This window comes from Hydra vulgaris, chromosome 03 (genome assembly GCF_038396675.1).
Source record: "Hydra vulgaris chromosome 03, alternate assembly HydraT2T_AEP".
Lineage (NCBI taxonomy): Eukaryota > Metazoa > Cnidaria > Hydrozoa > Anthoathecata > Hydridae > Hydra > Hydra vulgaris.
The window spans coordinates 41667190-41693623 of record NC_088922.1 but is presented as its reverse complement, the minus strand read 5'-3'; the positions used below and the strand labels follow the sequence as shown (position 1 = coordinate 41693623).

Below are 26434 nucleotides of genomic sequence, written 5' to 3'. Positions count from 1 at the left end.
TGAAGAATGTAAAATAAATTAAAACTTAGCCGTCACAGGCGGCCGCAAGATGTCCACACAACTTCTTATAGACGTCATAAGTCGGTAGAACGTCCTTAAGAACGTATAAGGCCCACTGAGAAAGAGCAAAAATTGAACCTTCTCATGTCTAGTTTTTCATATTTTAGAAATAGTTGTTACCTATGTGTGTTTGATGTTTTCAGATGATTATTATATGCAAAATAGTTTTTTTAGATTTCCTTGGCTAAAGAAAGTTAAAATAGAAGTGCTGAAGCAACCAACTTATAAAATAAAGATTCTATATAAATAAATCATTTTCTTATTATGATACAATATATTATTAGACAATAATCATGAAAAATAAAATTTTGTTCAACATTTTTTAACATATATTTAACGTGAAAAAACCGACTTACATTTTTTATATTTTATATTAGCGGATTGTTCTCAAGGATTGCTAGCTAGAAAAGCTAGCTATTATCTAGCATTTGATATTTATTCATACTTATACCTTACTATACTTTTATTACATATGAATATTATCTTATATACATACTCTTAGTCGGAGACAGCTTCGTAGGGAATTAAGTTGGATACTTAAGTTGGATAAGCCGGGGAAAGTTGGCAGCAGTGGTTAGAAATTGCATGGAACCTTACTAGTTGACCATTTCATCCTTCACTTGAGTATTGCAAAGATTATATAGAGATATTGTGATTTGCAGAGGTGGAAAAAGTAAAAGTATTTTGTACTCAAGTAAAAGTACTGTTACTTGAGTAAAATTGCACTCAAGTACAAGTACAAGTTACTGGTCGAAAAGTTTACTAAAGTAAAAGTAAAAAGTAGCTTTAAAAAAGATTTACTCTGAGCAAGGACGTCCTTGCTCAGAGTAAGTGTTACAGTGCTACTTTTTTTAAAAAGTAAGTTTTACTATGAAGATATGAGTGCCATGCATATATGAAAAAATGCTTTGATTAAATGATTATTTTCTTAAATACAAAGAGCATCTACAAAGAACATTTCAAAATGAAGCCAATAATAATAAATTAAAATAACAACTTCTTATGTTCTTCTAAAGTACTTTGTACAAAATGTAAACATGGCAAAACTTTGAATTAAATTTTTTTCTAGAATTCGAATAAGAAAGATTTAAAATTCGAAACGTGAGCGGTACGCTTTGATTTGATGTCTTCGTACCATTCTTTAAGATATTATGAAAACTATAAATAAACAAAATTATAAAACAGGCGCTATTTTCTATTAACTAAAACGTAATAATTTTTTTACTCAATAACGTATATGATTTCAAATGTAGCAAAGTATAATATTTAAAAAAAAAAATAGTCATGTAAAAGTAAAAGTACATGTTTAAAAAAATACTTAAAAAGTAGAAATTCACGAAAAAACTACGCAATTGCAGTAACGTAAGTAAATGTAATTCGTTATTTTCCACCACTAGTGATTTATGTGTTTTTTAGAAAAAACGTAATTTTTTGGAACATTTCAAAACAAAACAAAGAAAATTGTAGGACGTATGAAAAAAAGATTATTTAAAGAATCACAATTTATTTTTACTAACTTTTTTTTTTAGGCCGTGGAAGGGCCTAAGAAAGTTTTTTTTTATGATTATGATTATGCTGATATTCGCATAATCAGCATAATCATAATCATAACGCAAATAAACGCATAATCATATACGCAAAGATGCATAATGTGCATAATCATAATCAATAGTTACGCATAATTATGCAAAACTTTCTTATTTCAAATAAAAAAGTTTTGCATAATTATGCATAATTATTGATTATGATTAAGCATACCATGCGTATTTGCTTATATATATATATATATATATATATATATATATATATATATATATATATATATATATATAATATATATATATATATATATATATATATATATATATATATATATATATATATATATATATATGTATACACATATATATATATATATATATATATATATATATATATATATATATATATATATGTATACACATATATATATATATATATATATATATGTATACACATATATATATATATGTATACACACATATATATATATATATATATATATATATATGTATACATATATATATATATATATATATATATATATATATATATATATATATATATATATATATATATATATATATATATATATATATATATATGTATACACACATATATATATATATATATATATATATATATATATATATATATATATATATATATATATATATATATATATATATATATATATATATATATATATATATATACATATACAAATAATACATACAATTATATATACAAGTTATATATACAAATAATATTTGTAATAAATATAAAGATACTTAAATTTGAAATTTTTACAATAGTGCAGTCAATTGGTACAAACTTTGTGCTATTTTGGGTAAAAGCATGAAACTTGGTTGTCATGTTGATGAGGTTCTGAGCCTTAAAACATTCGTTTTAAGACTGAGATCCACTTTCAAAATGGCCATAGATAGTCTCCATGGAAACTAGCACCTTTCCATAGCAACGAATTTTTTTTTTTTTTTAAATCTTATAATTCATACACCCATCGAAAGCTAAATAAAAATGAAGCTAAGAATATAAAAACACGATAACAAGCAAAAATAAATTAAAATTATTTTATTTTTAAAATGACAATCTAGAATATTTTAAAAGATTTTTATTTATTCAAAATATAAAATAAATTAATTTTTTTATTTTTCCTTTAAAAAAACACTTTGATAAGACAATCAAGCTCATAGTGCTTTCTTCCTGAAATTAATAAACAATTGAATTAACAGTGCAATCGGAAAGAATACTACGGAGAAAAAGCTTTTGTCATTATGATAGGGCCACTTTATATTGAAATGATGGTGCTTAAAATAATTGGAGATTGGTTGAAAGATTCCGGGTGGTGTTCTGCTTTAGTTGAAGCAGAGATTTCGTCAGCAGGGAAAGCTGAATCATACCTTAAAGCATCACATGCATCAAAAACAAGAAGTGTGAATCAGGTAAATTTTAAAGTCTATTTTTTCATTTTTTGGAAGGATGAGTTTGACTTTGTAATATACAAACAACTACTGAACATAATTGTTCAGAAAATTTTGAGTTATAAACGCTCTAAGTAAAAAAAATATTTCCGTAATATGTAACTGCTGCAGTTCTTCATATTTTGATGAAAAAAGCTTATCAAGACTACGTGATTCAAAACGAAAAATGTGAAAAACCTTTTGATTATTGGATTGTGAACAGGTTTATCCCTAATTTAGATTTTGTTCAATAACACTCAGATTTGAGCTGGTTATATTAGCTTTTGTGCAATCAATAAGGACTGAAAATTTTGATTTGTATAGGCAGTGCATTCAACAACTGCTGCCTTGTTTTTTGCACTGGACCACACGCATTACTCGCGCTGGTTATCCGTAAATTTAGCAGATATGATTCAACTGGAAGGAACAAATCCAGAAATTGCAAGACTATTTCAGAACGGCATGTTTGTTGTACACAAAACAAAGAAAAAGTTTTCTTTAATTGGGTTAGGCCAAGCTCATGAGCTAAATAACAAATGCGGCAAAGTAGAAGGAGATTTTTTTATCATTACAATAACAATAAAATGCCTATTTAAGAAGCTTATGTGAAAATATCAAATTGATTGAAGTTGTTTTGGTAATAATTTATTTTTTATTTATAAGTGAAACACCCATGCATTGAAAATAAAAAATTTCAAATTTTATTAAGGTGCAGTTGGATTGACGGAAGATTCCCAAGAACTACTCCGCTGGATGGTTTCTGGACCTGAGTTAGCTCGATGTGTAAATGAATTTAAATCAAATTATCATACGCAGAAAATAATGGAGATGATTTCGTGAAAACAAGTTTCAAACATCGTGAGCAAAATAAAAGTCATCAAAATTGGTTTGCGTCTCAAGTTAGGAATTTAGTTTCAAGCCTGAGTAATCCATTTAAAGAAGAAAGCCTAGATCCTCTGGTGCTTGATACCCTTGGTATCAAAGACAAAAAAGTGGTAAATATTGTTAATTCAATTGAGAATTTCAGAGAAAAAATATTCAACCATTTTTTCCAAACCAGAGTAAAGGAGTGTAAGGAGTCTTCAATCCAATAAAACAAAATAAGCTACCACTTTTTAGATACGTCAGTACAAAAAGGAAGTTAAAAGCTTAATTTCTTGCTCATGAAAACCACACTTTTCCATCGTCTCTTTTAAAAGTTGGACTGTTACGCAATAGAAATAAATTAGATCTTTTAACTTGTTCCAATGATTTGAACAGCGCACTTAAAGATAAACCCATAGTTGAATGTTTGATTATTGATGGAGCTGTAGTTGTAAACACCCAAGAATTGTTAAACTTCCGAAGATTATTCAACCAAGGTATTCCAGAAATTCACTTTGGAACAGTTGCAATCCTATGCAAGAGTTGATATTATTTGGGACGTTTATACTGAGAACAGCCTTAAAGAATCAGCAAGCGTCAAAAGAGGACAAGATATTCGTCGTTGTGTGTTGACCGAATCAAAGATTCCAAGTAATTGACAGTCATTTCTTTGCGTCGATCAGAATAAAAACGAATTATTTAAGTTCCTTTCAGTCCAAGTATCTTGTCTTAAAACAGATAGAATGATTGTTGTGACCTACGAGGACTCAGTGATATCAAATCAAAATATCAACAAATTCAATCATGAGCCTTGCAAACATGAAGAAGCAGACACTCGTATATTTCTTCACACATATGATGCTGCTATAACAAAGTGGCTTAAAAAGGCCATGATCAGAACTGTAAATACTGATGTTGTTGTCATTATTATTTATACTTTATATTATCTTTAAGTCAGATAATATTTCATGTCAAGAAAATAATTTTTATTCTAAATCACATGATCATAGTTTTCTAATTTTAGTTTTTGGACTTTTTTATAAGCTACATTTAGAAGAATTATGTATATGGTTTGGTTCTAGCGAAAACCAATGCTTCATTTTACTGCACAATCTTGTAAAATATCTTGATCCAAAACAGAAATGTTTACCTCTTTTTCACGTAACTAGTTGCGATCAAGTTTCATTTTTTGCTGGAAAGAGGAAAAATCTTTCCTGGAAAACTTGGGAAAAACTTGAAGATCTCACTAACGCCTTGCAATCAACTTCCAATTGTCCCTCAAATGAAGGTATCATTAGTATTTTCCACTTAATTGAAAGATTTGTTGTGCTACTATATAACCCTACAAGCTTTTACAGTATTGTAAATGAATGCAGAAAAGACTTATTTTCAAAAAAAGAACGTTTACCAGACCCCATACTCCCTACACAAGACGCTTTGCAACTGCATATCTCTAGAGCTGTTCACCAGGCTTTGCATTGCTGGGCACAATCGTTGTGTAAGAATCCATCATTGCCTTATCCATGTGAGTGGGGTTGGATAATGGAAGACAATATTTACGAAATTGTTTGGACGACAATTTCAAAAGCTTCCAAAATGCAGTGCAACTGCAGGCAATGTGGCTGCAAAAAAGAAAAAGGCTGTGAGGTCTTTGTAAATGTGTAAAAGCATTACTTCCATGTATCGCACTTTGCAAATGTGGTGGTGATTGTTAGCGTTAAATTCATAATTTATTAAATGTTTTAAATATAACGGGTTTTTAAATTTTATTTAAAATTTTAGGGAATAACTTTTGATCTATAACATTGTGTTTTTAACTATTTATTAAATATTAAAATTAAATATTTTAGTATTATTTATAAATAATTTTTTAATTTTTATTAAGGTTAAACTATTTGTATCATAAGAACATTTAATTATAATTAAAAAATACGATTTGGTACAAAAGTATTACGCTTTTACCCTCTGACTTATAGGTTTTTAAAGTCCTCTCTCTCATTACTGATTTATTTTTAACTTATTGTGTATTTAAATTTTTTGTTGCGTTTTTAATAAGCTTTTGATTGATGCATAAATGACCGTTTTTTAAGATATTTTTTTTCCGCTACCGACATGACCCGGTTACCACGGAGACAGGTGGAGCTATGTTGAAAGTGGGTCTGAGTCTTATAATGATTATTTCAATAAAAACAACATGTAGGCAAAGTTTTATGCTTTTACCCCACATAGCATAAAAACATAAATTTGTCTCCAATTGACTACACTACAATGCCAAAATGTGTCGTATCGGAAACATTTAAAAATGCTACGTCTTCTGTGAGCGTATATATATATATATATATATATATATATATATATATATATATATATATATATATATATATATATATATATATATATATATATATATATATATATATATATATATATATATATATATATATATATATATATATATATATATATATATATATATATATATATATATATATATATATATATATATATATATATATATATATATATATATATATATATATATATATATATATATATATATATATATATATATATATATATATATATATATATATATATATATATATATATATATATATATATATATATATATATATATATATATATATATATATATATATATATATATATATATATATATATATATATATATATATAGTATATATATATATATATATATATATATATATATATATATATATATATATATATATTATATATATATATATATATATATATATATATATATATATATATATATATATATATATATATATATATATATATATATATATATATATATATATATATATATATATATATATATATATATATATATATATATATATATATATATATATATATATATATATATATATATATATATATATATATATATATATATATATATATATATATATATATATATATATATATATATATATATATATATATATATATATATATATATTATATATATAGATAGATATTTAAGGCTGTTTTGTATTATAATAATAAAAAAAAACTCATAATCGTAAAAGAGTGCTCAATATTAAAAAGATATTTCAAATAGAGCGATATACATATATATTAACGAAGAAAAAACAACTCGTCGTTTTTTGGAAGTCGTTTTTTGGAAGTCGTTTTTTGAACATGGTAGACCTGCACTTTCCGGTTGGTCACAAACTTCGTAAGATATTTAATCGAAATACCATTAAAATAAGCTACTCATGTATACCAAACATCAAGTCCATCATTAATTCGCACAATCACAGGATATTATATAGCCAAGGTAAAGATGAGGGAAAACATGCAACTGTGTCAATAAATCCATCTGTCCCATGAACAATCAGTGTTTGTCGAAGAACATCGTTTATCAAGCGACCGTGTCGTCAAATAAACCTGACTACAAAGAAAAAGTATATTTTTGCTTATGTGAAACTCCATTTAAATTTCGGTATGCTAACCATCTAAAATCTTTTAACATTAATAAAAATAAAAATGATACCGAATTGTCTAAAGAAATTTGGGACATAAGAGACAAAATATTTACACCCTTAATTAAGTGGAAAGTTGTAAAACGTTTATAAAAATTGTAAATCCTTATAACACTTCGTCAAAAATTTGCAATCTTTGTTTATACGAAAAATTCCTTATTTTAACACATAAAGGTGATAACTTGTTAAATAAACGAAATGAGTTGATTTCAAAATGCAGACACAAGAATAAAATCTTCTTATCTTTTTTTGACACCGGTGATTCGCTAATATTTTGTTTTTTCGTTGTCATCAAGTATGTCTTAGCGACGTTAAGATCCCACTACACAGTATTTTGTAATTTTTGTCGGGTTTTTTTGTTTTTGAATTTGTATTCAATGGCTGATGATTGCCGTATAGACATGAAAGTACCATAGAAAAAGTTGTTTTTTCTTCGTTAATATATATGTATATATATATATATATATATATATATATATATATATATATATATATATATATATATATATATATATATATATAATATATATATATATATATATATATATATATATATATATATATATATATATATGTATATATGTATTGATTTGTAGAATTGCCTCTCTCTCTCTCTCTCTCTCTCTCTATATATATATATATATATATATATATATATACATATATATATGTATATATGTATTGATTTGTAGAATTGCCTCTCTCTCTCTCTCTCTCTCTCTCTCTCTCTCTCTCTCTCTATATATATATATATATATATATATATATATATATATATATATATATATATATATATATATATATATATATATATATATATATATATATATATATATATATATATATATAAACGCAGTGCCGTGGCTTAGCGTTGCCACGGCTCTGTGTATATATAATTCTAGATTAAATTATCATCACCGAAGAACAACCGGTAAAGAAACCGAGGATTTTTATTGTCAAATGCTTTTTATTATCAAATACACTTTTGGTATCACCCTCACTAAAAATTTCTGGATCTGTCACTGATGCAGATCATTTTTCTGATCTTATCTCTGCTATCTTTTTTTCTTCGAAGTTGAGGATTTTATATAAGTAAAATAAAGCACCATATAATTCATGATTATATCCAACCATGATGCTTTGAGCCCACAGACTGCATTACGACTCCGTTAGAGGTTCACAAGTGGAGTTGTTAATTCATGATTATATCCAACCATGATGCTTTGAGCCCACAGACTGCATTACGACTCCGTTAGAGGTTCACAAGTGGAGTTGTTGCGGCGCGCGCGGAAAATCACGCTTTTATTAATATTTTTTATATATAAATATTTTTATATATAAATATTAATATTTAATAATAAAATAAAAATTACAAATATTATACAAATTGAGGTTACATTAAGGATTAGTTGGACCAGCAATGTCAAGTAACTAGTAAAGTTGGATATTCTGATGAGCCACTAATTGCCTCTGTGAATTAAGTGAGTAATCATAGCTTTCAGAAAACACAGTTTGACACTTAAAGTTATTGTTTTGTAAAGCGTAATAATATACAATAAAAATTTCATTGTAAATTTTATTTGCAAGCAACTAAATGCTATTGATATAGGCTTGACAACAACAGCAATAAAAAAAGAGGTTTAGTTGTTTCCCCTCGAAAATTAATTGACTGATACGCCAAAGTTACTTAAATTTTTTAAATAACATTGTCTAAGTCATTAAAATTGTCAATGTCATTAAAAATTTTAAACGACTTTGGTGTATCAGTCAATCAATTTTCAATAAAAACTACTGAATCCCTTTTTTGTTGTTGTTGCTGTTGTGGTAATGTCTATATCAATAGCATTAAGTTGCTAGTAAATAAATTATTTAATTAAATGTAAAAAAAAAATTATTATTTTTTTCTTATAGATTTAAAATATTTAGTTTTTTATTTATTTATTAAATACAACTTTTTACAATAGTATTATACACTTATAAATTATACGTATAATACTTTAGAGAGTATTACACTTATAAATTATACTTATATTGGTAATTTTTTTTTAACAATATTATTACTTATATTGTAATCCATAATGCTGTACAATGTTCAGAATGTTAGATTTAATAACATTACTGTATTTAATGTTTATAATACTAATAATAATAAACTAATATAATTAATATATCAAACTGAGTTTGATGTATTAATTATGTTAGTTTATTATTGTGAGATAAATAAAAGAAATTTTAAGCAAAACTTGTACATGAAAAAACAAAAGCTAACAGACGCCCCCTTAAATTGTAATTTAGGCATATTCATTAATTATGACAAATACAGTGGAAAAGGAGTGGATAAGTTTTGTATTTAAGTATAAATTTTGATAATTTACAGGAGAAAAAAAAAAATGATATCAACAACATTTTAAAAATAAGTTTGAATATTTATTTTAAAAAATTAACAATTATTGATTATTGTTTGGAGAGAAAAGGTTGTCAAAATTGCTAAAAAATCTGTTGATATATATGAAAACTTTAGGAATGATCTTTTATAAAGGTTGGGTTAGCATAGTTAGTTAAATTATGTTTAATCTTATTAAAATATTTTATTATTATTTAATTAAAAGATATGTTGGTGATGCACAGTTTGTTATCATGAACAAAAACAGTGATGAAACTGAAGTTTTCAAAAATGAAGAAAAAGAAATAAAAGATGAGTTAAATAAGAAATTAGACGCTGAAAATGATGCAGATAAAATTACAGAAATTGAGGAAATTATATCAGAAGATGTCAAATTGGTAAAAAATATTCATTTTATAAATTATTCTTTTTTTACGCATTTGTTGTGGCATTTTATAGATTTATATTTAACATTGACACCCACTGGATACCAACTACTGATAAAAATTTATGCCTTTTTTCAATGCTAAAATACTCACAAGCTATTTTATTTGGTTGGTGGTTGATGTTAAACAAATACAAGTTTACTTGTGTTTTTAAGTAGCATATGAATTAAGTATTTTTTTAAATACTACATAAACTCTTTTTTTTAAAGTGAAAAAACATTTGAAGAGATTGTAGTTTTCTCATTTTATTATCTTTCAAAAAATTTTTTTTCACTACTATCTTAAACCTATAACTTTATAAAAAAATGTTTTTTTTATTTTATAAAAAGTTTGAACTTTATACAAAGCCTTAAAACGATTTTACTTCAAAAATGCATCTGTGAGGAATAGGAAGCAGAAAAATGTATTTTATTATGATCTTTTACTTACAAGTTAATTTAACACTTGCTGCAACCTGTTAAAATATCACCAAAAAATTTTTAAAAGCCTATACTCTATCTTATGACATACTTGTTTGTAATGTTATACTAAATAAAAATTATTATATTGCTGTGCATAATTTGTTGATATATAATTCTATGTTAAATAAATTGTCATCTCGAATAGAACACATAAAATTAACACAGAAATATATTTTAAATTTAGTCTATCTAGCAGTAAAATCTAAAATAGTAATTAAAAAAAAAATGATTTTTTTTTTTTGAAATTTTTATATACTTCCATTGTTATTGGTTATTAGTTACGCTATTTATATACGATAGATGTTTGTAGTTCTTGTATAGCCTTTTTCTTATATTTGATAAAAGCCAAAATATACATGAAAGACTTTTTAATTATGGTTTACGACAATACTATTATTATGGTTTTACTATTTTATTATGGTTTACAACAATTTTATCAAATATAAGAAAAAGGCTATACAAGAACTACAAACATCTATCATATATAAATAGCGTAACTAATAACCGTATGTATAATAGATTGTATATAAATAGCGTTATTAATAACTGTAATATTCAGAAGACGGGAAGTGACATCATTAATATTATATTGCATTATTACTTAAATTATAACAGTCTTCTCCACATTAGGAAAGTTTTAGGGCGGAGAGTATAGACTTAACCTCTGATATTATACTAGGAAAGAAAGTAGTCGTCGAGATACTTTGGCCTCTTCGTAACGCGTCCTGTTCTTGAGGGTATGTTAGTAAGATTCTCGGGAGTAGTAACTTTCTGCATAGGCTGACTAGGTACCGCTGTTGTAGGTGACTGATTACAAGGGATACTATCTAAAATCTTTTAACATTAATAAATATAAAAATGATACCGAATTGTCTAAAGAATTTTGGGACATAAGAGACAAAATGTTTACACCCTTAATTAAGTGGAAAATTGTAAAACGTTTATAAAGTTTGTAAATCCTTATAACACTTCGTCAATAACCGCTGTTGTAGGTGACTGGTTACAAGGGATACCATCTAAAATCTTTTAACATTAATAAATATAAAAATGATACCAAATTGTCTAAAGAATTTTGGGACATAAGAGACGAAATGTTTACACACTTAATAAAGTGGAAAATTGTAAAACGTTTATAAAAATTGTAAGTCCTTATAACACTTCGTCAAAAATTTGCAATCTTTGTTTATACGAAAAATTAACTCTCCCACTTACTCAAGCAAGAGACAATTTTCCAACAAAGGGTTTAACCCCACATGCCAAAGAAGCAATAAAAATACTCAAAAATAAACTTGTAGAAGCTTGTCTAGCCTCCCCTAATTTAAAAGTTTCATTAACAATAGAAACAGATGCCTCCGACTCAGCACTCGGAGAAACACTATTACAACTTGGCAGGCCAGTTGCCTTCTTTTCAAGAACATTAACTAATGCCAAAAGGAAGCATGCGATAGTTGAAAAAGAAGCGGCTGCCATAGTGGAGTGCTGTAGAAGATGGAGGCATTTGATTAACTCAGTACCATATATTAATATAATAACCGACCAAAGATCCATTTCCCTTATTTTCAATAAACAATGCAACAAAAATAAAAAATGAAAAATTAACTCGATGGCGTTTAGAATTAGCTGATATTAATTATACAATCTCATACAGGCCGGGGAACCAAAACATTGTAGCAGGTGCCCTTTCAAGATGTTGCTCGATTGTAAATAACACTAAAGCGTTTTACAGTATCCATTCCCAGCTATGCCATCCCGGAGTTACAAGAATGATACATTACTGCAAAACCAGAAATCTACCATACTCCACCGCAGAAATCAAACAGTTAACAAACCAATGTACAACTTGCAATGAACTCACACCACGTTTTTACAAACCACCCACAGGTCGTCTCATTCAGGCAACAAGGCCTTGGGAACGCTTATCGATGGACTTTGTTGGACCTTTACAATCCACTACAACAAACAAATACATCCTCGTGGTGGTTGATGAGTACTCACGCTACCCATTTGCATTCCCCTGTCAAGACATATCAGCTGAAACTGTTATACGACACCTTCTTAGCCTCTTTTCATTATTTGGTGCACCATCATCTATTCATACAGATCGTGGAACTAAGTTCGAAAGCTTAAAAATTAAAGTTTTTCTAGAAAAGAACGGAGTAATTAAAACTAGAACCACTCCTTACCATCCCCAAGGCAATGGTCAGTGTGAACGAATAAACGGAACAATACTAAAAGCTGTTAGTCTAGCTCTGAAAACCTTAAGTCTAGGAAAAGAGAAATGGGAAAGAGTATTGCAAATGGCTTTGTCCTCCATAAGAGGACGAAACACCCCATCAGAGGATGATGAACTTTCAACGCTCATCAATAATAGGCACTGTTTTACCTAACTTCTTAACAGAACAGGATTCCACAATCCTTTACAGACGTCAAGTACGAATGAAAGGAGATCCACTCGTTGACAGAGTTCAATTGCTAGAAACAATATCGCTTTACTACGCTCGAATAAAATTTCAAAATGGAAAAATTGATACTGTTTCAACAAAAGACCTCGCCCCACTAGAAGACCTAAATCCCCCAACAGAATCAGTTCAACAACAATCCGGTGATTTGAGCATTGAACTGATGATCAACAATACCAGCAATTCGATAAACAGAAACCAAGAAGAACTAAACGAAACCAACGAAGTAACTTCAAGCCAATTAGTTGAGAATTCAATTATAGATAGTATCCCTTGTAATCAGTCACCTACAACAGCGGTACCTAGTCAGCCTATGCAGAAAGTTACTACTCCCGAGAATCTTACTAACATACCCTCCAGAACAGGACGCGTTACGAAGAGGCCAAAGTATCTCGACGACTACTTTCTTTCCTAGAGAGGAAGTCTATACTCTCCGCCCTAAAACTTTCCTAATGTGGAGAAGACTGTTATAATTTAAGTAATAATGCAATATAATATTAATGACGTCACTTCCCGTCTTCTAAAATATTACAGTTATTAGTAACGCTATTTATATATAATCTATTATACATACGGTTATTAGTTACGCTATTTATATACGATAGATATTTGTAGTTCTTGTATAGCCTTTTTCTTATATTTGTTAAAAGCCAAAATATACATGAAAGACTTTTTAATTATGGTTTACGACAATACTATTATTATGGTTTTACTATTTTATTATGGTTTACAACATACAAATATCAAACTACATGGTTGTGGTGGTAAATATATTTCAGTGGTTAAAAAAACAAAGATGATGTGTTGCTACAAAAATTGTAAACAATTGATAAAATGCTATGTAGTGAAAACAAAACCAAACTTGTTCTTAGCCTACAAGCTTGTGACCCAGACAGCATACCTGTTATAGTCTTGATGAAGTGTTGTTCGGAGCTGTCGTCTATACTTTCAAAACTATTCAACAGGTGCTTATCAGAGTCTTGTTTTCCAGCTTGCTGGAAAGCGGCATCTGTTATCCCTATTTTCAAAAATTCTGGAGAGCAATCTGATTTGTCTAACTACTGTCCCATTAGTCTTCTTCCTATCATAAGCAAAGTTTTCGAATCTTTAATTAACAAACACTTAATCTCTCATCTTGAATCTAATAACTTACTTTCTGATCATCAATATGGATTTCTATCTTCTCGTTCTACAGCTGATTTGCTAACAGTAATAACTGATAGATTTTATCGTGCATTAGATAAAGGTGGAGAGGTTAAGGCCATTGCTCTTGACATTTCTAAAGCTTTTGATAAAATTTGGCATGCTGGTCTTGAATCCTTCTTTTCCAATCTTAGTATAAAAGTTGTCCTCGATGGACAGCACTCTTCTTATTTTGTAACTTCAGGGGTTCCTCAAAGTTCAATCCTTGGTCTTATACTCTTTAATTTACATTAACTATCTTCCAGATATTCTGACATCTAAGGTGGCATTGTTCGCTGATGATACTACCATTTATTCTTGTCATGATAAGAAGCCAACACTCTCTGATTGCTTGGAGGAGGCATTTGAGCTTGAAAAGGATCTCACTTCTGCTATGGCATGGGGCTCACAGTGGCTGGTGAACTTTAATTCAGATAAAATTCATTTTTTTCAGCCAATCATTATTGCAATAATTTAGATCTTCCTAAATTTATTAATGGTAATGTACTCGATGAGTTTTCTACCCTTTATCTTCTAGGATTAACTCTTACTTCCGATCTTTTTTGGAAACCATATTTCAGATCCGTTGCAAAATTAGCATCTGCTAAGTTTGCATCACTTTATCGAGCTTGACACTTTCTTACTTCGGATTCTATTCTCTATCTCTATAAATCTCAAATCCGGCCCTGTATGGAATACTGTTGCCATATCTGGGGCGGATCTTCTAATGATGTCCTTTCTTTTTTAGACAAGGTGCTAAAACGCATTGTAAACATAGTTAGACCTGCTTTTGCAGCCAAACTCCAACCATTATCACATCGTCATAATGTTGCTTCTCTTTCTCTTTTCTACAAATACTATAATGGGCACTGCTCTAAAGAGCTAGCGTCTCTTGTGCCATCTACTAAAATACATTCTTGTGTTACTTGTCATTCAATTAAGTGTCATCCTTTTTCTGTGACTGTTCCTAAGTGCTCCAAAAACTCCTATTTGTCTAATTTTTTTCCTCGAACATCAGTTCTTTGGAATTCGCTTCCTTTATCTTGCTTTCCTGATTCATATAATTTGCAATCTTTTAAGTCGTCTGTCAATCGTTATTTTGCTCTACAATCTTCATCTTTTCTTTCTCAGTAACTTCCAAATTTAATTAGTGGCTGCTTGCAGCCTTGTTGGAAGCAAAGATGTTTAAAAAAAAAAAAAGCATCTCAAGAATTGAAAGTTATCAAACTGTGTGAAACTGAAGTTTTTTGTCACCCTAGTAACAACTGAAGACAACAAAAGAAGTGCCAATAGAAAAAAGAAATGTTTAATCTAAACAAAGTAAAACTGATGAAAAGAAAACTGTTGAAAAGAAAACTGATGAAAAGAAAACTGATGAAAAGAAAAAAAGTTAAAAAAAGAAATACTAAAACTATATCCTGAATTATTTAATGGGGTGATTAGATCCAAACATCTTATCAAGTTAAAGAATTACTTAAATTCTGTTATTCATCCTCCAAGAAAAATTCTTGCTACCTTCAGAAAAAAAAAAAAAAAGTAAATAATGGAAAAAAAATAGAGAAATATCAAAAGTAGATGAACCAACAAAATGGATGAACTTTTTAGTTGTTTTTGGAAAATCAAATAAATAGTTATAACTATCTGGGTCCAAGAGACTTTCATAAAGCTATAAAAACAGTAAAAAGTAGGAAAAGATTTATTAAAGAGTGGGGGTTTAAACTAGTAGGCTACAATATCAATAATTAAATGGAGTGGCTGAGAGAATTTACAAACAGCAAAAAACTTACTAACCAATGCAAAAAGGTCAAATCAAGATTAGTACTTAAGGTGAAAAACGCTCCTGGTGATGGTTTTGCATCAGTAGTGGTAGAGCGCTTGCCTCATAAGCAAGTAGTTCCGAGTTCGATCCCCACCACGTCCCTGGTAGTACTGTGCTCAACTTGTTTCTCCGCGATGCAGCCTTGTTTGTTGAGGTTCATGTTTTGGAGTTATAGAGTTAAGAGAGGATTTTAAACACAAAAGTAGCCTCCTCGACTGAAGTAGCTTTCTCAACCTTGGGGAGGTTAATAATTAAAAAATAAAACCTTCCTAACTCATCAGTGGAAGAAGATTAAGATCAATACTTCTAATACTACATGTAAATCCAATCTGAAAAAATTGTTGACAGCAAACAACTACAAAGTTTTAATGTCAAAACCTTAAACGAAAACTTCATTAAAAAAAACAGAAGACATCTACTGACAACAAAGGAAGAAGATTAGGATGTTGGCATGAGATAATGGCAGCGGTAATAAAACAAGACATGTTGATTGGTAAGAAAACTGTCAAAAAACACAAACAATGCTAAAATACAGATGGCGTTAACAATTATGGTATCTTTGTTATCTGAAGATAAGTTTTTGATTTAGATTAGTATCTTGTAAAAGGCATGTCTTTGAATACATTATTTAGGCGTGGACATACTTTTGTTGCGCTAAGAAAAACTATTTTATTTAATAATTTAATAAACTCCTAAGTTGCAAGTCTAGACTATTTGTTAAAAATTTTTTGAAAATTGTTTAAAGTATTTTAAGCATTAAGTAACTATATTGTAGTAATTTTAATAGTTATTAAATGTTTTAAGTACTTTAAATAATTTTTTTTCTATAATTAAAAATAGCGAAGTATTTGCATAATTAAAATAATAGTAATTACGCTTATTAAACGCTTACATCTTGTTTGCCTTGTAGTCGAATAGTTATTGCCTATATATAATATAATATATTGTATAGACAATAACTGCTTGAATACAAAAAATAAGCATTTAATAAGCATATTTACAATTAATCTAATTTTCATTTCGATTTAAGTATTAGCAATTCTGTTTATTTAACTTTTACTAAAGGTAATAATTTTCGCAGTGCTATTTAGTGCCTTTTAGATAAAAGTGCCTTTTAGATAAAAGAGGTAATTATGGAAAACTTATTAAAATAATGTGTAATTAAAAAATTTGCGTACATTAAATATTAAATATACATTTACTAAGGATTTTTTTTTCAAATTAAAGGTATTGAAGTTAAAAAATAACTGAAACTTAAAATAAAAAAACTTAAAAAAACTAAAAGTTATTGTAATCATTGTTTTTGTTATTATTAAAGTAGAAAAAAGTAAAGTAAAAAGTATGAAGAGAAAAAAAACTTTTTTTCGTTTTTCCTAAAGGAAAATAAAATAATGAGCTAAAGATCAAAAGTTCATTTATTCAAAAATTAAGTTTTTGCGATTACTATATTGTTGATAAAACAGATATTTTTACTTTAGTTCATTTATTATTAAAAACAGTTAACTTTTAATTGCTAACAAGCTAAAGTTAACTTTACTCTAAATGAGTATTTTAAAATATTTTTATATTTGGAAAATTTTTTTCATACATTCCATTGGCTTTAAGTTGAGTTTGTAAAAAGTAATTCAATTTTTAAAGTCTAACGTTCTATTTTTTAAAAATATGTTCTATACTTTTTTTCAGGAAAATAAAATAAGGTTCAAGGTAATTACATGCCATAACTTGTTTAGTGTTGAATTGTCGTTTAATTACTAGTAGATCTTCTAGTAATTAAACAACAGTTTTAAACAATAAGCAAGTTTCATCACATATTTACTTTTAAATTCATTTTATTATCAAAGAAAAAGAGGACTCTGTAAAATAAACAGAAAATTAGTTATTTAGGGGCTGTTCAATTAATACGTGACACTTTTTCAGGCCTTATTAGAAACCCCCTCCTTTAAGTGACATTTTGTGGCATTTTTAACCCTACTCTCAAACAGCATCACTCCCATCCCTGTGTGATGTGACAAAGACAATATTTGGAATTTTCATAAGTGTTTATTTAATTGTAAAAGATCATGTTTTAGACCTAAATTTGTTCCGAAATCGTACTTTGACTTTTAAGTATTGGAGTTCCATGTTCTTCAATAATTATTTAAGGCCAGTTGAGATCAGAGGTATCAACATCGTCCTGATTATACCACTCAATTGTTTCTTTGTCCGAATTTAAAAAGACACACATAATTTCAGATAGACCTTTAGCAACTAGACGATGAAGTTTATATTTTTGAATCTAATTTGATAATCCAATACTTGAGCAAATTGTTTTATATCGTTTCATTGATTTGATAGTGGCAAAATATAGACTACAATCGGTACAAATTCTTTTGGTAAGGAACTTTGAATGCTTATGGCAATCCTTTGTGGAACTTTCTATTCTATGTTCGTTCATAAATTCTATGTTTGTAGGATCAGAATTTTTTTTTTTATGCATGCAATTACCACAAAAATATATGGCGTAAATTTAAATGAATCTATTGTGATCATTTAACAAAAACAAATTTTATTTTATGTATTTTCGTATTATTACATTATTTATTTTATGTGTTTTAAGTTTTAAAGAAAAACAAATAATTTTTGTTAAATGACAGTTAAAAAAAAGTTTGCTATTTGTGAAGTCGTTGCTTATAACTTATTGTGAAATCAGTATTATATATAAATACCTCCGAGTTTGTAATTTAAACTAATTTAATTACACAGCAGGCTTGTAATTAAATTAGTTTAAAGGCTTGGTTAGGAAGCGGGTGCGATCGCACTCTATTCCTGACCACACAAACTATATTTAGTTGCGACAACTTTGCCACGGCTTATTAGATGTTTTGAAAACATTCAAATTTATGTATGTTTCCATGTTGATTGATTATAAATACAAGGTTTTTAAATTTTTTTTTTTAATTTTATAGCGTTGAGTAAATTTTGTTAAAAGTTGTATAAAGTTTAGTAAATAATATAAATAATGGTTACTTTTTTATTGTCTAAAAAACATGTATTTTTTAGTATAAATGTAAATCTTTTAAAACAATTTGTACGATTGATTTAATAAAAATAAAACTTTGAACAACAAATGCGTTTTTAATAAAGTTTAATAATAATCATGTATGTTTGTGTATAATATAAAATAGGTGCAATTTACAACTGTATGTCCGAGTCTGATTCAGATGTAGAATTCAAACTGTTACTGCTGCAGCTTTCTTTGCTATTATCATCTGTTGCAATGCTAGCATTAGTTGAATCAAGACAAAAAACTCTTTGCTTACTCAAGTAGACTTAAAATATCTTCTTGTTCGTGACAAGTAAAATTCAGGTTGTTACCAGCAATCATAATACAGTCTTCCATTGTCGAGTGTTTCATCTTTAAACGTCAATCAATTATTATCAAAGTTGAAATACTGAAAGTGCGTTTGACAGCTGAGTTTGAGCCAGAAACACACATCATAACCAGAAGATATCAAGGTTGGGAACTCTTTTCAATGATAAAGAAAAATTTTCTGCCATAGTTGCAATGCTGTAAGTGCCATTGTTGCATACTGTGTATTTATGACTAATTTTGCATCTTTCTATTCAGAAAGAACCATTACAATATTCATTCCTGCAGCTTCTAGAGGGTAAAATAGTTTATTTAATAATAAAGAGATGCTAGCATTGTCGTATATGCTGTCTGCTGTCCATAATTGTGGATCTAACCAATCCATTGATTCGAATATAGGATTTAACAGCGAAATAAATCTATCATTTATCAATGGCAGAATGATTTCAATTGCAGCTTTTCTTACTTCAATAGCAGAACTAATGCATTCATAGTTAAGATTAGCCATATTGCAATACTCAATCTCAGTGAATTCTGGATTCAATTTTTTAAACTCGTGACCCTCTTTGAAATAAAAAGAAACAAGATTGCTTGAACTATCTTTTTCCTTGATTATAAACTTAAGTAAATATGAATCAATAATATTATCGATATTTTCAATGCATTATTCGTCTAAGCTAGCCTTAGCTGCATCCACTGCTCATTCACCATTAACATTTCCTTTTCGAAAACCAATGATAATGGAAATAATTTTTCTACGATATCCAAATAACTACAAACCATACATAATAGTCTGTAGTGATGCAAGCGTTTGGAAATCCCCGAAAGTTTAGCATGCGTATCTGCTTTAGTTTCGTGATCAGCATAAGAGTTATTGAAACCCACAATAAGAAAAGGCCAGTTATGTAAAAGTATTGTAAAGCCAGATGTCATTATTACAAACTCATTTTACTTAATCTTAACTTTACTCTTTTTTGTTTAAATACTAATTAAAACTAAAAAGCCTACTCACTAAATATCATCAGGGGTAGTGTGAAGCAGTTCCGCTTCCGTCTTATAGTTTTGCATTTTCAGTTTATTATTTTTACTTTTTTAGTTTAAATATAACAGTTTGCTTTCAAAGACTTTGATTTACTTTTAGTTTGCAAATTATAAAATGAAATTATAATTCACTTACAATGTAATATGGCTCTTCCATATTAGTTTTCAATATTTATTTTAGTATAATAAATCTATAGACTTAAAGTTATTAAATGTATACTTTTTTCAGTCTGCATTTTGGATACTGATCATTATAGACTGATGATTCAGGGGTCTGGAACATTGCGGAATTTTAATAAACATATTAAAGACACTAAAATAAAATTTTTGTGATTTAACTTTTTATACATCTTGCTAAAAATACATCTTGCTAAGATACATATACATCTTGCTAAAAAAATATTTCTAATATTTTAAACTTTGCAAATTACACAAAGTATAAAATGGTAATAAAAAAAATTAGGCTTTTTTATATATTAAAAAGTTTAACTAGCATTAGTTTTATTAGAATCTTGTTGAAATTATATTTATACTCTTTGATAAATTGAAGAATGTTTGTTTCAACATTAATAGTAAGTTGTTACTTTATTTAAAAGAGTGCTTAGTTTTTTATAAAATTTTTCGGAACAAATTCTTTTAGTTTTTTAGTTAAGTTTTTATTTTAATTGTTTCCCGTAAGTCAAGCTTTTTTTGGGCATTATTGAAATGTTCTCTAAACATCTAAAAAGCCATGGCCAAGTTGTCACAATATTAAATGTGTGGTCAGAAACAGAGTGCAATTGCACCCGCTTCCCGACCAAGCCTGACGCAGTGATAAACAATTTAATTTTAAATGTTTTTTGTCACATCACACTGTTGCAAACCACCCCCTCCCCATATGATTTGGTGACACTTACCAACACCCTCTCAATGAGCTAATTTGACTTACTTATGATTGTATTGTATTTTATAAAAAAGTTTTTTAAGCACAGTAAACTCCTGGTTATTCGAACCTCCTAGGGGAATAAGAATTTACTTCGAATAATTAAAAATCTTTTTTAAAGTGATCTATTTCAAGTTACTATGAAATTTTAACAGAAGAAGAGAGTAAAAAAGAAGAAAAACTTTGAAATAAGATGTTTAAGTCTTTACCTTCTAAAAAACAAATTTAGAATAAAAAAATAAAATCTTTTTAATTTATCAAAAAAATTTATTAACAGAATCATGCTTTCCAAAACTTAACTTTTTTCTCTTAACTCCAAATGGACTGACTCTTTATGATTTTGTCTTCTTAATGCTTAATCCAATAAGTTAAAGTGTTTTGAGGAACACTAAACTTTTCGGCTACATTCTTTTTAGTTTGACCTTTTTCCAATCTTTAAAAGCAAGATATTTATCTTTGATTGATAGTTTGACATTTTTGCTAAATTTTTACTATAAAATTTGCATGAAACAAAGAGAGTTTATTAAAAAAGAGTGGTCAGGACACCTTCACGGTACGGGCATAGTACTGCCTTCTTTCATGTAGACGCCATGTTTAAACTTTCATTGCACTTTGTTTAATGTGTTCAATTTTTTTAAATTTTGATGTTTTTTTTTTTGCATATATTTTGATTACATTCGATAAAGTTATATTTTGAAATGCAATGCAATGGTATCTTGAGCGGAAGGAAAACTTTGAATAACTGACGAGTTTGATAAGGGCAGCAAAAAATTTCTTTGAATAATCAAAATTTCGAATACTGATGGATATATGGAATAACTGGTTTGAATAACTGATGGGTATTTGCATGAGTTTGTTAAGGAAAATTCATTGGGATTGAAAATTACTTTGAATAAGCAGGAAATTTGAATAAGTGCCAGTTCAAACAACCAGGAGTTTACTATATTTGTATTTGATTGCAATGTATTTGCTGTTCCATAAACTAGATTAACCAGTGTTTTTTGGGAAATACCAAGAGGTTCATTATTATTTTTTTTATTTTTAACACTAAAGTAAATCAGGGTGGCCAGCAACCTGAAAAACCTAGAAAAGTCTGGGAAATTCTAAACTATGTTAAAAGTCAGGGAAAAGTCAGGGAATATATAGAATTGGTAAAAGATTACTACATCCAACAACATCTGTAGAGTAGTCCAAGATCAGCTGTAAACTTTAGTTGAAGATCAGCTGTATTTTTTTTTACTCCAACACAATATCTGTCCAATGTCATCTGTAAATTCAATGACCCCTAACAACATTTTTAGAAAGATAAAATGTAACTATCTTTCCAGATACATCTTACCAGATATAACTACATCTGGTAAGATGTTATTATACCTCAGTGTTTTTACAGATGTTGTTGGACACATGTTATTATACCTCAGAGATATTTGTGCAGAATTTTGTTTTATTTTTCTAACTGTTTCAATGACATTTTAATTAAGAGGAATATTTTGACTCATTTGTTGATGTTTTTAATTAATAAAAACATCAACAACTATCATTACTTAATGTAATTACGCAAAAAAAAAAAAAAATTTCAATAAGTGACAAGTTTTAAAACAAAATTCATCGTTCTGAATTTAATGATCGCATGCTTTAAGACCCACTAGAAGAGGGCAACCAAATATTGTTCATTTTGTCAGAAAAAATGAATAATCATTGGCTGCTCCCCCTCAGACTAATCTTAAAAACTTATTTTGACTTTTGTAATCTTTCAACAAATTCCATATTAATTTTTTTTTAATGGCCTATTGATGTTAGTTTGCATTAATTAAATAAAAACAGGTTTTTAATTTTATTTTTTATTTTTTAGGTTTTTTATTTTTTCAGTTTCTTAACTATTTATTTTTCAAATATTCCTTATTTTACTTGTGGCTTTACAATATAGAAAATAAGTTTGCATTGGACATCTTATAATAATTTCCTGTTGCAATAATCTTTTTACAGATCAGGATACTGTTGTCTTGCGTATTGTTACTTAAGTTAAAACTAGGATTAAAACATTTAGTTTAAATAAATTTATATATATATTATTTAGAAGCTTCATGAAGATTCAAAGAGCTTGAAAGAAGAAGGGAATACTTTCTTTTCAAAAGGAGGTATGTTTATAAATTCTTTTTTACTTTCAAAATGGTGTTTTTTTTTTCATTTGTTTTAAGAAAAGGAATTTGTCCTTAAAGCATTTCAATAAGCAATGTATATATATATATATATATATATATATATATATATATATATATATATATATATATATATATATATATATATATATATATATATATATATATATATATATATATATATATATATATATATATATATATATATGTATATATATATATATATATATATATATATATATATATATATATATATATATATATATATATATGTATATATATATATATATATATATATATATATATCAAGCCTTCCCGGGAAGGGCGTGCGGTTGCACGCCTTGTTTGTCCATGTTTAAAGTAGTCTTTTTAGACTAACTGACCGCATCTTTTAACTTATAAAGCGTTTCAATAATTTGCAGCAAAAAGCTTAACTTATCTACTTAGAAAAAAAAAAACAATCCTTAAAAAAAGTAACAAAATTGTAACGAAGTATCAAGTTTACTTAAATCAACTAGAAAATTTAATAATTAAAAAAAGTAAATTAAAAAAATGATTTTTTTTATAAAATTTTTATATAACTTTTGTATCCTTTTTATTAGAGTCGTTGTTGAAAAAAAACATCTTTTATAACGGTTTAACAACAATTGAAAGTTTTGATATGTAATTTATTCAAGATTTTTATTAGTCCATATAATTAAGAAATTAATTTGCTATGTACACTAGAAGTTTATTTGTTTATTATGTATATTATTCGTTTTAACGTCTTTTTGCTTTTAAAAAGTTTTTGCTATATTTGAGGTTTTTTCTTAATACTTCAATATCCTTCAGTCAATAGGAAAATAAGTAAATAAATTGTTATTTATTTGTAAAAAGTATTATTTGATTAATAAATTTTGTTAATGACAGAATAAGTTAAACAAAAGGATAATATAGTTTCCTTAATAAATGTATTTACCGCATTTGATGCATGTCTGAAATTGTTTCTTTAATATTGCCCATTTTCCAATTTTAATACATGAATTACAAGAGATAATGAACTGTTTAAAAAAATGTATTTAAAAACTTAAAAAAAAGTTTTAAATAGGCTCCTAAAAATTTCGTTAAGAAAGTTCAGTAAATTAAAAATGCGCTAATTTGCAGCATCATTTCATTTCTTTACATCAAAAACTTGTTAAAAAAAAACAAAAACTTTTTACAAATAAATAGCAATTAGTTTTTTCATTTTCTTGTGCATTGATAAAAACAATAAAGTTTAGCAAAAACATTTGAAAAACAAATTTAAAAATTGTCAGTGTTTCTAGTGCAATTTATAAAGTATTTTCTTTATATCTTGACTGAAAAAAGTTGCAAAATATTGTATATCAAAAAATATCTTTATTTTCGTTATATTCTTATCTACTTTTTTTCTCGACTTATATCAATTTTGGTAGCGGAAAATAAGAAACGCTAAAAAATAAGAAAGCAAAAACAGTAAATATTTAGGTATATTATTTTTTTGACAACTATTTTCTTTTTTTATTATAAAATTTTTTCAGCTTATCTTGTTTAGATTTTTTATTTTGTATAGTCTTCAGTTCTTTTCTTTGAGTATTGCTGATTTATTTTCTAGTTTCTTATAGTTTTATTTTGTCGCGAATTCTTAAAATGCTTACCATATAAAAACATGATCAAGTTGTTTAAAAAAATTACTTTAAGCATGGATGTTCAAGGCGTGCGACCACACACGTTTTCCGGGAAGGCTTGATATATATATATATATATATATATATATATATATATATATATATATATATATATATATATATATATATATATATATATATATCAGGGCTCGAATTAAGCGTATTGCAATTGTTTTTCACACCTTCTCGATTAGTTTTTTCTTAAAATAAATATTTTTGTGATTTTTTATTTTTCTTTTTTTCTTTTTTTCTTTTTTTCTTTTTTTCTTTTTTAATTTTGCATTTTTTTAATTATTCTTAAAAGAAATGTTTTTGTCTAAGGTTTTTATTAGGGGTCATAAAGTTAAAAATCAGGCTAAAATTATATTTTGATTAAAAAAAATTCAGGCTTTAAATTATCTTATGAATAAAAGTATGATCATAATTATTTTGAATAGTTAATTATATTTTTTCTTCTTGAAAATAGTTTTAAAAGTAGAAACATTTTATATTGCAATCATTAAACCAATGATTATTGCAAAAGTTAAACCAAAAATTAAATTTAAAAAAATAAATTATTTTACTTCTGTTAAAATAATTTTTTTTCCAAAAAAATTATTTAAGCATATACTTAAAGAAATATAATTCAATTTATTAAACCAAGTTTTTCTCTCTCACTTTTTATCACAAAAAATTTTGAACGCAAAAATTGAATGAAAACATTAACTTAAAAACCATTTGAATGAAAAAATTAATTAAACCTAAATTTTTAATAGTACGCTAGATTAAGAAATTAGAAAAAATGTTTTATCTAATGTTTTTTTGCTTTAATCTTAATCATTTGGCGTATAGATATAGCATGTTTTTGCGCAAATATGTAGTTTAAAGTTTTATGACGATAATATTTTAACTTATTAATTTGACCAATTCTATTTATTTACTTAGTTTTATTTTAAACGCATTTTATGTTATTAACTTAAAAAACTGTATAAAACAGCAACTGTTTAAACAGCACAGTATTAAATGTCACTTGCTCATTAAATTATAACTTAAGCTGTAAACTATAACA

At 26.9% G+C, this 26434-nt stretch overlaps 1 protein-coding gene and 1 long non-coding RNA gene across 3 annotated transcripts in view; both read left to right on the top strand.

Moving 5' to 3' along the window:
- The first annotated feature begins 1214 nt into the window (after positions 1 to 1214).
- Positions 1215 to 26434, top strand: part of LOC136078160 (tetratricopeptide repeat protein 1-like) — a 65407-nt gene continuing 40187 nt past the window's right edge. Inside the window, exons 1-3 of one of the 2 annotated variants that reach the window (XM_065793244.1) lie at positions 1215 to 1269; positions 10090 to 10261; positions 23620 to 23680. In XM_065793244.1, the coding sequence (XP_065649316.1) occupies positions 10118 to 10261; positions 23620 to 23680 (205 nt within the window). In that variant the 5' untranslated portion in view covers positions 1215 to 1269; positions 10090 to 10117. Of the gene's footprint in view, positions 1270 to 8868; positions 8962 to 10089; positions 10262 to 23619; positions 23681 to 26434 lie in introns of those variants that run through there. The other variant, XM_065793243.1, reaches the window with a different exon arrangement.
- LOC136078159 (uncharacterized) lies at positions 3496 to 5744 on the top strand. Its single transcript, XR_010637578.1, has 2 exons — positions 3496 to 3717; positions 3790 to 5744. It is a non-coding gene; the product is annotated as an uncharacterized LOC136078159 (long non-coding RNA).